Consider the following 14,451-nt stretch of genomic DNA (forward strand, 5'->3'; position numbering starts at 1 on the left):
AAGGAGAGAGAGCGAGCGATTTATACATAGTTCCTAAGGCACTGGTCCCATCGCGAGCTAGTAATCTATGAGCTATCGGCTATAAAAACGAACAAAAGATAAGCATTCCCGTGCAAATAAAAGAGACACGGCGATTTTGATAGCCCACCGCTGGACGAGTAACTATAAACATCGCCGTGTCTCTTTTATTTACACGGGAGTGCTTATCTTTTGTCGTTTTTATAGCCGATAGCTCATAGCTTACTAGCTCGCGGTGGGACCAGTGCCTAAGACTATAAACTATAACTCGCTAGCGCTATGATCGCGTCTCTTTATTTATACGGGCGCTCCTATCTTGTGATCGTTCGTATCGCCGACAGCTCGCCGCTTTCTCGCTTTTGTTGGGACATTCATGAAAACTAAAATGCTCAATAGACTACACTAATAGGAATATATTATTATTTCTTAGACAATTTAAGTTATGTTATCAAAACCGGACGGCCGTTCTATTGAGCTTTTAGTTTTAAATTCAACACTTATTCTATAAATACAGTTAATTATAATGAGTATACTTTAATGATGTCATAGAATTTATGTAAAATTTACTTTAACAAAACTATATAATCCATCAGTTCTAAAAGTCCTAAGTATTAAGAAATATTTTTGATGTAAAATGTTTTATATATTTGTAATTAGCTTTGATACTTTGCCTTTTAGAATATGATCTATACAATTGTTATAAAATATGATATATCCAATGTATATTAATTAAATTGTACTGTTTTATATTATATAATATATTGAGAATACAGAGTTATATTTAGCTACCGCTCAGAGGCTTTTAAGAACCGACACCTTGATATAATTAAATATATCAAGGTGTCTTTTGTCTTTTAAAGATTTATTTGTGGGCGTAAAGAGAATAATTATACAAAATATGTATAATAGAATAGCGTATTTTATAAGACCTTTTAATTTTTTAACAACAACTGTAAACTAGGTAGGTGGGCCATTTTTTTCAAAGTTGTCCACCCCGTTTTTGGCTTGTCCCATACTTTTGATATAATATTTAGCGTATTTAAAGAGTCTAAACTAATGAAGACTATTTTTTATTCGAACCCAAATTTAGTTGACAGTAATTTAGAATATTCATTTAAATTTTTATTATAATTATGTATTTGTTAAAAATTATAATGTGATAAAAAATGGGCAATTTTTTGCTGTCCCACGTCAAATATCGTTTTTGTTATGGATTTTATTCTATAACTAATTGTACTAAATATTGATGACGGCATAATTTGAAAAGATTGAGTTATACGCTATTATGTTATAAAATATTTCATGTTAATAAATAAACGTACTATTTAAAATTAAGTATAATTTGCCGAGACGGAATCTGGTAATTGTGGAATTTTCCATTCCGAAACCGCAGAATGACTGTTAAAATTAAAAGAAAGTTCCTAACATTTGGTAGCATTTTATTCAGATTGGCAAAATTAATTTAAAACTACTCAATACCGTCATCTTGCATTTGCCAGTTGCCGCCAAACACGCATCAAAGTAGCTCGTACTCAGGGGTAACATTTTCTCATTCCACCTCCCGAAACCAAATTTGCGGGTAAATACGTAATATGCAACCTTTTAACATCGATTCCTAAAACAAAGTACTAATATTGAAACCAAATAAGCCAATTAAAAACAAGATTTGTGATTATTTAATAAATAATTAAGTAAAATATCGCCGGAGGTAGCGTTCCGTTACTTCCGATCCGATACTAGATCGTTGGTTTCGTATAGGCGGAAAGAAAAACGTATCGGAATGGAAGTATAAAGCGGTATTCACGTGGTTTTAATGTGATGTTTTAGTTTCATTTGATTGCGGGAAATAAAAGAAAAACGTATGGGATTAAAACTAACTCATCTAAAATATGGTAATCAATCACGGATTACACACTCCGGTTGTTTTAGTCATTACTCGCGATATGCTTTGGAGGTCTTAGGTACCCACGTTCAAGTGTAGACGAGACCTTAGCTTTCATCCGTTACCCATACAGTCAGATCCGTTACTGTCCCATGTTTCAAATAGTTTTATTTGCAAAAATTAAATACAATTTGTTATTAAACTACGTTTCCGTTATTTTATATTGAAATAGTAACGTTTAAACTATTGATTACAAGTGATGGCATCCTATAAACTTGTGAAACAGTATAGTAATATTAGTAATCTTAAAAATTCTCCTCTATTTTGTACTGAAAGTAACGGAACGGATATATATATGGGTTTAAAAAAATAGTAGTCCGCATTTATGTGAAAATGAAAGTGTAATTTCTTCATTTCTTATTTTAGAATGAATAATAAAAATATTGTAAAATTCCCAAACCTTTTATATTTACATTATCTGCGATTAAATATGGTTGCGGAACGGAACACTCGCTTCCCCTCAACTCAACAAAAACATATTTTTTTTATTAATTACTTAAAAGTCAAGTGAACCTTCTATATTTTATATAAATTTATTTATTAAAGAATCTATAAAAATAGCTTTTAATAAATTTCTATCGGTTTCATTTTCATATCAACTTTTTTCGGGGTGGACAACTTTGAATAAAATGGCCCAGGTACCAGTCAGGTCAATTGTGTCGCTTAACTTCAAAACTGGGTAAATCCATTCTGCTATAAGGTTGATTATCTTTCAGATCAGATTATATTTTTTATATATTCAACCTTAAAGCAGAATGGATTTACCCAGGTTTGAAGTTAAGCGACACAATTATCGTAAGTGCGAAAGGGTCGCGCCGCCGCTATAAATTATATTACACAAGCGTGTCAAGCCCGGAGTCTGATAAATAAGGCAAATCTTACTATAACCTACAGTTACCGGCATAAGAAGTGATGATTTCTGTACCTTGTCATATTAACGTCTTGTTTCAAATGTCATACGAAATTGTCAAACGATTAAAAGCGACAAAAGCACGGCTCGTTAAAAAAATCAAAGTATTTAAAAGGTTAACCAAAGTCCTAAAAAATCCGCTTTTCTGACTTTATTATAACTCTGTATTCTCCGCCGAGGTGGCCAGCCTCCCACGTTCCAATACTGCTGCTTCTCACCGCTGTCATCTACATTCGAGCTGAAGATCGTTGAACTACCCGGCGACACTAGCGCTACCGCTGTCTAACTTGATACGCTAGAGTAGGATAGCTGCGAAATACCCGGCGACACTAGCGCTACCGCTGTCTAACTTGATCCTCTAGAGCAGAGCTGCCGAACATGTCGAACGCTTGACGAACGTTGAACTCATTTTTCTCAGAGCTTAGGTATTTGTCAAAGTGACAGTTGTCATCTCCACACGGCACTGGTCCCACCAAAATCGAATATATTTATCCTGATTATACGTTTTCAAAGAATTACTTTTCTCGTTTGACATATTTTGTTGTCGATGACCGACGTGAGATAAGTGAAGACTTTTGAGGCGCCATTTTTTACCAGTTTCATTGAGTACAGTTTCTAGTTACAAATATGGAAGCGTTTGGCAAACACGTTCGGCCAATCTTAGTACAGTGTATAAATAAGTGTTGCCGTGTATAGTTATTGAATCTCACAAAGACGGTTGAAATTCAACTATGAATATGTGTAAATAGAATCGATCGTCTTTGTGGTATTGATTACTGTGTTCAACCTTCGAAAGCCAGAATTGTGTGTGTATAAGTGTGGTGTGAAATGATTGGATGTGTGCACATTTATATACTACATTACATACCATACTTGTTATTGTTTTTTGATGTCTATGCGGTCTAAAAGGAAACAGAGAAAACACAACAATTCGTTAGCATTAGTCCGTTTTCACATTATTCGATCCGATATCGGATGTCGGAAGGATTTCAATGGAAAAAATCCAAGATGGCGCCTGTAATGTATGGGATATCGGTCCGACATGCGATATCGGATCGGATAATGTGAAAACGCACTTACAGTCGCCATCAGACATCGGAGCGGCCGGGCGTTTAAAAATATCTGAATACGCCCCAAGACCTATAGTCCACTATCATATGTTTATTAATATCACAGGCTACATGCTATTCTTTTTCTTCACGTTGGAGAAAAAGGGAGGCATACAGACCTATGATCATATTTCTATGATAAACATATGATAGTGGACTATCGGTCTAACTACTTGACAATAGCCGTGTTTGTAGATATTTGTAAGCACCTTGGTCCTTGACCGCTCCGATATATCTGATAGCGACGGTACAGTATTAGATTGATTCATTTCATTTTAGATCACCCCACAAAAACAGTTTTCATTCACATGAAACAGATCACACCACGTTTACCTTTTTGTTGAAGTAAACGTGTACTGTAAGTATCGGTGTTAATTTTCACAACTTGTTGAATTCGAACGAGCAACCTTTTCTTGTATAAAATCGTATTCCTATTGCAATACCTAAACGCAGCCGTCGGGCTCGGCTAGTTTCGTAAGCTTTTTTAGGGTTCCGTAGCCAAAATGGCAAAAACGGAACCCTTATAGTTTCGTCATGTCCGTCTGTCACAGCCGATTTACTCGGAAACTATAAGTACTACAGTGATGAAATTTGATGGGAATATGTGTTGTATGAACCGCTACAAAATTATGACACTAAATAGTAAAAAAAAGAATTGGGGGTGGGGCCCCCCATACATGTAACTGAGGGATGAAAATTTTTTTTTCGATGTACATACCCGTGTGGGGTATCAATGGAAAGGTCTTTTAAAATGATATAAAGTTTTCTAAAAAACATTTTTCTTAAAGTGAACGGTTTTTGAGATATCAGCTCTCAAAGTCGTAAAAAGTATGTCCCCCCCCCTCTATTTTTATAACTACGGGGTATAAAATTCTAAAAAAAATAGAGGTGATGCATGCTAATTAACTCTTTCAACGATTTTTGGTTTGATCAAAGTATCTCTTATAGTTTTTGAGATAGGTTGATTTAACTGTAATTTTGGTTAAGTTATTGGTTTATTATATTTGCTGCTACGGAACCCTTTGTGCGCGAGCCCGACTCGCACTTGGCCGGTTTTTATAAAGCACCAATAGGAGCGTACCACATATGATGTATCGCGGCCAATTAGGCACTGGTCCCACCGCGAGCTAGTAAGCTATGAGTTATCGGCTATAAAAACGAACAAAAGATAATCACTCCCGTGTAAATAAAAGAGACATGGCGATGTTTATAGTTACTCGCCCAGCGGTGAGCTATTAATATTGCCGTGTCTCTTTTATTTGCACGGGGGTGCTTATCTTTTGTTCGTCTTTATAGCCGATAGCTCATAGCTTCAGTGCTTTAGAGGCACCTAAACTTAACTGTCTGTTTTAAATGCTTAATTCAAGCGCGGATCCAGCTCCGTGCCCAGGGGGGGGGTCACGTGGTAAAGGCCCAGCCCCCCCGGGGGGGTCACGTGGTCTATTTGTATGGCCAGCCTAGGCTCCAGGGGGGGGTCATGACCCCCATGACCCCCTGGATCCGCGCATGGCTTAATTGAGTATAATGTGCACACACACACTCATTTTACAATATCACCCATGTCATTATTGCCACAGTCCTACACGTGTACGGTGTGAGCTCTCGGCTCTCTAGGGCCTCTTCAAGAATGGTATAAGACTAATATTACCACAGGTCTACTAAATATTTCCGTTTAATATTATTTTTTTATCTTAACTGAAATGGTTACAAATTTTATTCAATTTAATAAGATACAGGGGGACAATTTCGACTGGCAGGTACTTTCAAGTAAGCAGGTGTGCCATATGTGACTTTATTTACTGTTCTAAAAATTGTAAAACATGGAAAAAATATCGATTCGTTGAAATTACCCTCCAGTCGAACCTGTGGTATTATATTAGTCTTGCCCTTCGAGACATAGACCCTTATCTCAGTAGCTCATACAAACATTTTGTTCCCAACTGTCAGTTCGTTTTTCAATGTCACTCTGACTGCAGGCTCAAGTGTAATATTCTAGTTGTGCTTGGCATTTTCTAATCACAATTCGACAATAGGCGAGACGACTAAAAAAAACTAATTAGTCTGTCAGTTAGATTATCAAAGAATTTTAGACACGTATTTTTTCTTTTTTGTCGTAAACGAAAAATGACGACGGTGCAGTGCGTTGAAGTTTCGCGTGACGTCACGCCTAGGTACAATTTTTACTTAGAAGTGACGTCACAAGCTCCACTCCGGAACTTTGATGCTCTATATCTTTTTATTTTTTCATTAATTAGAAAAAGCGAAAAATGTGTTTAGTATTTTAGGACGATCTAACTGACGGACTAAACAGAATGCCATTTTTTTATGTAGTCGTCATTTCTATTCTCTACCTCCGATTGATTGTATATACAGTATATGTAAACACGTTCTTTTAGTGTTCTTTCTGTTTTCACTTTCCAATAAAACTGTCTCTAAACGTCGAGTAAAATGGCGCGACGTTTACGATTTTCTAACTTGTAACTTTATTTTCATTTAGATTGTCGCTATTGTCGCCGGTGTGTGTCTGTGCGTGTAATATCTCGCAGTTCCTAGATATCTCTTAGCGAAAGCATTTTATGCAGTGGCCCATTTCTCAAAACTGAAAGTTACAGTGCGATTTAAATCAGTTAACGATTCGGCTTCGGCTCTTATCGCGATCGCATAAGTGCGAGCAAGATAGAAAAACCCGAATCGTTAACTGATGTTAATCGTACTGTACATATGACAAGTTGGAAAGAGACTTCCGCTTGTAACTTGTCAGTTTTGAGAAATAGGCCCCTGGTCGATTCATGAGAGTTGGCATGAATGGAATTAACACAATTATGATTTTATGAGTAACACCTGTACGGTATACGGTCGTAACTGTCAAGAGCTGCCATTTTATTGGTTAATGTCACTCTCATGCACATTTTCATTCAGTCATTCGTTCTCTTCTAACCAGCTCTTATGAATCGACTTGTACGTTTGACTGTTCGCTGAGATGTGTCGCAGGACATTATTCTTTAGTGTATCTCTTTAGCAAACGATTATCGTCCATTTATACAGGAATGTGAAAGCAATTTGAACGTTCCAAGAACTCATCTACTCGCATCCCTACCTGTCGCTAGCTACATGCCGAAAATACACCGTATTGCAGTATAATGACATGTCTGCCAGCGTAGTATTAAACGTGTACAGAACTACTCTTGAGAACGCCTTCCTGTGTACTGGTTTAAGTGAACTATTTACTTGTTATTTTAGGTCAATGTGGTAACTTAGTAAGACATTTTAAAACCTAATTAAAGTTTCTGTTGCTTCTGTGTAAGGCACTGGACCCACCAAAAGCGAGTAAGCGATGAGCTATCGTCGATAAAAACGAATAGAAGATAGTCGCTCCCGTGTAAATGAAAGAGAAAGCGAACGATTTATATAGTTCATCACTCTGCGACGAATTATAACTCACGCTATCATCGCGTCTCTTTTATTTACAGGAGAGCGACTATCTTCTATTCGTTTCTATTGACGATAGCTCATCGCATACTCGCTTTTGGCGGGTCCAGTGCCTAATGGAAAGACGGATAGAAACATTCCATTTTTTTCAGTTTTTGTTTTGCCCAGTGCGCGGCTTTCAGTACACAGTATCGCGTTCTCAAGAGTACATGTGTTTAGCTCTCACTAATATAAGCTAGCGTGTTATCATTTTTAAATGGGTAGCGCTTGCAATGCAAGTCATTTTACGTACGATCGACTTGGTTTAGTCAAGTTATTTTTACTTGACTAAACTTATGTCAAATTTAATTATACACACATAACTTATGTAAAACCTGACCAGAAATATATGACTATTGTCAAGAGGGCGCTGTTATTCTGATGTATGCGGTGACAGTTCAGTATAGTATGAAGAAAAAAGTTTTAATGAAATTCCGCAACATGGCGCGTAGTCAAATATTTCTGATCAGGCATTGTGTTCTTGACCATAAAGCGTAGAAAAATCGCATTGCAATCACTAACCATAGCCTGTATTTGACTGTATAAACCCTGTGTATACTGTATTTCTGTCGGATGTTTGGACAAACATTTGCGGACGTTTGTCCAAGCGTCCCTCGCTTTGCTCACGCGCCCCACATCGCCTGCCCATCTGTTGCTCTTCACCCGCCTTGCCACACTAAATACACCTTAACACCTTGCTAGTACGGGCTGGAATCGAAGACTGTGGAAGGAAAGTAGCTAGTATTATTTACTTTCTTAGTTGATGAATATTGACATAATTACATAAGTACATACAACCCCATAAGCAGTGATGTGCAAGTTGCGGAAACTTTCCAAAAAAATCTTAAATTTCTTGAAAAATTCCCGAAACTTTAACGAAAAATAAAGCAAATATAAATTAATGAAATGGAAAATTTCCATCCATACGATTGTAAATACAAAGTATGGAAAGGTTCCGAAGTTTTCCTATGTGAAAATTTTAGAATTTTGGAAAGTTTCGTCCGGCACATCAGTACCCATAAGAATCGGCTTCCGCCGGACAAAAGTCGGTCGTTAGTATGAAAATGCGTACGGATGCGTTCAACGACGCGTACGCGTCATAGTAACGAGTGATTTTGGTCGGCTAAAGCCCATTTCGCGTCTATAGCTTTGGGGAAAGCCTGTGTGACATAAGGATATAATATACCTTCTGGGATTCGCATTGGGTCTTGGGACATTGGTTAGTGTATATTTCTAGTTCATATATGCCTCGTGGCAGGTGTAATATCGGAACAAGCTCTAACCAGTGTGTACTCGTAAACCCCTATGTGAATATGAAGCCGTATTGACTTTTATCAGTATTTTAATTAACTAAAAAATATTCCTTTCATCTACAGTCTTCTGTTGCTATGCTTGAGGGCTAGTGGTACTTGAGTTGATTGTGGGTTCACTGTACGAAACATTATTTTTTTTGGTATAACTATATGGCAAGTTATAATCCAGCCAATATACGTACAGAAATAGTGCGAAATATTTTTCCTTCGTATTTTCATGGAAACACACGATATCATGCCATTTCAGTCAGTCGCAGTCCAAGAAGTACTAACTTTGACCGGATTAGCAAAACAAAATACGATAGAAAACTATTATGCACTGCATCTGTACAACCGCCGTGCCGAGAAACGCCTTACCCCTTTATTTATAAACGTTTGCTAAAGTTGAGAAGCTGATAATAATTATCTGTGCCTTTCCGACGTCTTCGTACGATAGAAAGGGACAAACGATTATTATATGCTTCTCAAGTATTAAACGTTTATGAATAACGGTTTCCCCGAACCTATCGACGCGGAATCTACTTTAGCCGACCATAAATCGCTCGTCAGTATGAAGATGCGTACGTATGCGTTCAGCGACAACGACACGACATTGGTCTAAGCGCGTCAGCGGTGAGCGGCAGCCATAAGTGCGAATGAAAAGTCCCATCGCTTTGTCTCGCTCCAATGTATGGCCGCTGCTCGCCGCTGTTGCGCTTAGACCAATGTCATGGCTGAGGCGTAAGCGTTTTCATACTAACGAGCTATTTTCGGTCGACCAGCGTCGATTCCCCGTCGATAGGTGTGGGGAAACCCCAAGGAGGTTAGTTTTTTAATGTATGTGAGCTCACAATCAGGCCTGCTTCTAGCGTGGTGTAGGTTCCATGTCCATATCATCGTCATCGCTAACAACCGGGCACATGGCAGTATGCGCAGCTCTTTGGTTCGAAAACATCGATTATTGTGTAATTCCTTGATCTCTTCCTTTTCCTGTTATATCTGTGACAAGTTAGTTCCATCATTTTCGTGTCCCTGACGTAATATCATCTAAGGCTCTAAGCATTTTAATGAAGGCATGAGAATCTAATCGCCGATTTTAATAATCAAAACCGGCCAAGAGCGTGTCGGGCCACGCTCAGTGTAGGGTTCCGTAGTTTTCCGTATTTTTCTCAAAAACTACTGAACCTATCAAGTTCAAAACAATTTTCCTAGAAAGTATTCATAAAGTTCTACTTTTGTGATTTTTTTCATATTTTTTAAACATATGGTTCAAAAGTTAGAGGGGGGGGGACGCACTTTTTTTTCCTTTAGGAGCGATTATTTCCGAAACTATTAATATTATCAAAAAACGATATTAGTAAACCCTTATTCATTTTTTAATACCTATCCAACGATATATCACACGTTGGGGTTGGAATGAAAAAAAATATCAGCTCCCACTTTACATGTAGGGGGGGTGCCCTAACGAAACATTTTTTTCCACTTTTTCTTTTTGCACTTTGTTGGCGTGATTGATATACATATTGGTACCAAATTTCAGCTTTCTAGTGCTAACGGTTACTGAGATTATCCGCGGACGGACGGACGGACGGACGGACGGACGGACAGACAGACATGGCGAAACTATAAGGGTTCCTAGTTGACTACGGAACCCTAAAAACTGCAACCTTTTTTTAAAGTCATAGAGTTTAACCCTTATACACTAGCATCTTGTTAATCAGTACCCAACTTATGACTTTCCTTACCCACTTTATCATAATTACTAAATCTAAAATGATGTAATATTGTCTTCGGTTAGCGCGAAAGATATTCATGAAATAAAAGTATGCAAAACGGATTATATCGCGTATAATGAATTTATAATTACATCCCGACCTTTCGAACTCTTTACAGCATGCTGTAAATATTTTGAAATGTCAGAATGTATTATGAATTCATTATACGCAATATAGTCAATTTTCATAGTTTTATTTCTACAATGATGACTTAGGCACTGGTCCCACCGCGAGCTAGTAAGCTATGAGCTATCGGCTATAAAAACGAACAAAAGATAAGCACTCCCGTGCAAATAAAAGAGACACGGCGATGTTTATAGTTACTCGCCCAGCGGTGAGCTATCAAAATCGCCGTGTCTCTTTTATTTGCACTGGAATGCTTATCTTTTGTTCGTTTTTATAGCCAATAGCTCATAGTTTACTAGCTCGAGGTGGGACCAGTGCCTAATCTACATTTTTTTACGTCAAAATTACCACCGCCTTAACAAGGCAATTGCCGAGACAATTGACTCGAGTCAAACGTGCGTGCAAGAGTACGGACGTTTTGCGCGCGATTCAGTGTGGACCTGGCTAATCTCTAACAGTCGACTTTACCTCCTTATCCTTGTCATAATCCCTTCCAATACCTATTAAAGATTATATAACGATTAAATAATGCGATGAAACCAAAGAGCTCTCGCTGCGGTACGGGGCGTGACCGTATGTCGCGTCGCAGGCTGGCTGCACTCGCTCGCCGGACTCCTCAAGAGGAGGCTGAGCGGATACGTCAAGTGGCATCACGTTGCAGGCAGGCGCGAGCACCCGCACAACAGGTGAGGCCCTAGCTAGTTGTATGTGACGCCTAGTGGCATCACACGGGACACAACAGGTGAGACACTAGCTAGTTATATAGCCCCCATTCAAGAGACTGTGAGGCCAAGAGGCAGGAAGCAGGTGATTGCGGTTCTGATTACTTATATCGAACAGTACCGGAAAATCATACAGATGTCTTCATATACGACGATGGAGTCTTGCCAGATCTTTACAGGTGATTTGTACAAACATTTCCAAACCCGTTTTGCAGTTTAATTACCACGACTTCGTCATTATTACCGACGCACCTTCATAGACAGATTGGAGATAGACACTCGACATAAGTTAAACAGGTAAGACTCCTACTCCCGAGAAATCTAGATCCCGTTACAATAAACGCTATCTATCTATCGATCTATTTTTAATTTTTCAATTGATTAAATAAATCTTTAATATGGAGAAAACAACATTCAAATGTGTAGTGTAAAGTGGTTGTAACTTATCTTACTTTTTAAATATTAACCCCCGTATTCATAAACGTTCACTAAAGTTATCAAGCCGGTAAAGTTGGTTTATCCCTTTCCGACGTATTGGTGTGATAGAAAGGGACAAATGAACTTTATCGGCTTGATAACTATTAACTATAGTGAACGTTTATGAATAAGGAGGTAAGTATATGTCATCCCGTTACGGCGGCACTTCGTTTCACTAACATCGGCAACCTGTTGTAAACCAGATGGGCCCCCGCGGAGAGCTGGAGCGTGCCCGCGTCGCCCCTGCCCCCGCGCGCGCCGCCGCCGCGCCCCGCGGACTAGCCCCGCGACATGTGGTACGTCGACAAGTGGCTCCATCGCGTCGCGTACTGCACCCCCTAGGACTCCTAGGTAGAGCCACGTCACTGTTACGCTTCGAGGTAACCTTAACCTTACATGAGATTAGGCTGAGGGTAACCGTACACCCGCATCGCATTTAACACTTCAAGAACCCGCCTGGTACTCGTGAACGTTGCTCAGATGTCGGACGACCCGCTGGGCGGGTTGTCGCCATACAAGCGGGCGGTGGTGCGCCAGTTTTTGTCTGGTAGTGAATGTGTTAGTATTATTTTTATCAAAGAGGATCCTATATAGAATGTAGTCAGAGCACAATGCAACGGAGGCTTTACAATGAACCTCAGTTTTGATAATTTGGCCCATGTTCTTAACTTGGTATGTGTTATCAAATATTAATATTAGCGCCATCTATCCGAGAATCAATCATAGGTAACCGTACATTTCTCTTGATGTTTCCGAGGTACCAACGTTTTTTTCTTAGGTTTTATTTATCTATACGGAGTTATATGTGTATTTGTATAAAAAGTCACACACAAGTGTAAATGCGATACGGACATGTGGACGACTACCTTTATCGTTTGACATTACAGCTTGTTATAAATTTGTAATCATACTCGACTGTGAGATTATGAAAAGTGGAAGCAGGCTCCGCTTTCTTCGAAACTCTATTTGAAATAACAAAACCTGTTTCACCACAGTGTCACTTCGCCCGTTGATTGCCTGTTCAACAAGGACATTAAATTTTTATCGACTCAGAAATAGGCACAGAATTGTCAGTCCCACGTGAACGTCACCGTGGTGAAATAGGTCACAGGCGGGCCTGTTATTTGTGATGACATGATTATTTTATTGTGTAATAGATAGTCAAGCTTATGTCGAATTCAGCCAATGGGCAAGCTTGTTATGGTTATGTCAAATTAAGTCTCAACTAAATTAAGTCAAACTCACATATATAAAGGTTTTATTTACTTACATGTTGTGATTCGCATTTCTTAGTTTTTGCAGGTAAGTCTCATCTTCATATGATTTTTCCCAGTTTCACATATTATCAATAGGCAGTACGTAACATACATGTCTTTTACGAAATGAATCATCATTAAAAAATATCGTGACATTATTTTTATTTGTGTCTGTAAAACCCAAGAAATGGCGAATTAAAAAAGTATTCCGTATGAACTTGACATATTAAATAAAGACTTACATAAACTACATGAGTCAAAGTAGGCTGTTACGTTTTACAGTTGGGTAATGTTAATGTGTAGTTTGATTAAACCTACATTCGTTTTCAAGAAATATTCACTAAGGGCCTTCTAACTGACTGTACAGTAAATGATGAGTAAATGTCATCAAGGTGAAAATCTTTGCAGTCGTGTAGGGACTATAATCAAACTATACATTACGCCCCTTATTTTAACCGGTTCTATACAAATTATACCTAGAGACTAATGTCGGTACGCTTATCGCTGTGCGATTCCAAGTTATATCAAGTGATTCACAAGTTAGGCTAAAAGTTGTATATTATTAGACTTAGTACAAACTATGTCAAGTTAAGACTTATTAGAATATTGCGGTTGATAGATACAAGTGATTCGAGGGCCATGAAAGTTGCGAGCGAGCAGCGTCAACCATGATCTGACCCTTTAGCACAACTTGCCTTGCCGCGCGCGAGTCCATACATCAAGCGCGACTTCAAGTATGGACTCGCGCGCGACAAGGCAAATTGTGCTAGAGGGGCTGGTATAGTATGAATTTTATGAGATGAATTTTTGGGTTTTGCCGTAATCTGTTAAACAAAAGCCTTTGTTTCTATTATTCACTGCGGCTAGCTCCCGTTTCCACAGCACGTGCTAAAGTCTCAGTGTAGTTAAAAAGCAACTATCATGATAACAATAAGGTTCAAATTTATGAAACAGTTTACAGTATGCAGGTAACTTTTTTTGAAGATGACAAAACGTGTTATCTCCGAAAGGGCTTTTTATGGATTTGAACCTTATTGTTATCATGATAGTTGCTTTTTAACTACACCGAGACTTTAGCACGTGCTGTGGAAACGGGAGCTAGCCGCTGTGAATAATAGAAACAAAGGCTTTTGTTTAACAGATTACGGCACAACCCAAAAATTCATCTCAGAAAATTCATACTATATACATATACGCAAACACTAAAATGTCGGTCGACGATAACGCTGGCAGTTTTTGTGACCCTACCGATTCGAATAAAAGCAATTCAAATAATGGCCTATGCATTGATTTGTGTAGACACAATGTACGAGTGTTCTATTTGTAAGTGTAAGGCCTGAGTGAACGCTCGGTCGG

General features: G+C 38.5%; 1 protein-coding gene across 5 annotated transcripts in view; it reads left to right on the top strand.

The window, feature by feature from the left end:
* LOC125241056 (dual specificity mitogen-activated protein kinase kinase 7-like) overlaps positions 1-13,821 on the top strand; it is a 43,906-nt gene extending 30,085 nt beyond the window's left edge. For 4 of the 5 annotated variants that reach the window (XM_048149340.1, XM_048149342.1, XM_048149343.1 and 1 more), the window contains exons 17-18: positions 11,230-11,326; positions 12,043-13,821. In XM_048149340.1, the coding sequence (XP_048005297.1) occupies positions 11,230-11,326; positions 12,043-12,121 (176 nt within the window). In that variant the 3' untranslated portion in view covers positions 12,122-13,821. The remainder of the gene's footprint in view (positions 1-11,229; positions 11,327-12,042) is intronic. The other variant, XM_048149345.1, reaches the window with a different exon arrangement.
* Positions 13,822-14,451: the final 630 nt, after the last annotated feature.

The sequence above is a fragment of the Leguminivora glycinivorella genome, chromosome Z, assembly GCF_023078275.1.
Source record: "Leguminivora glycinivorella isolate SPB_JAAS2020 chromosome Z, LegGlyc_1.1, whole genome shotgun sequence".
NCBI classification, from domain to species: Eukaryota; Metazoa; Arthropoda; class Insecta; order Lepidoptera; family Tortricidae; genus Leguminivora; species Leguminivora glycinivorella.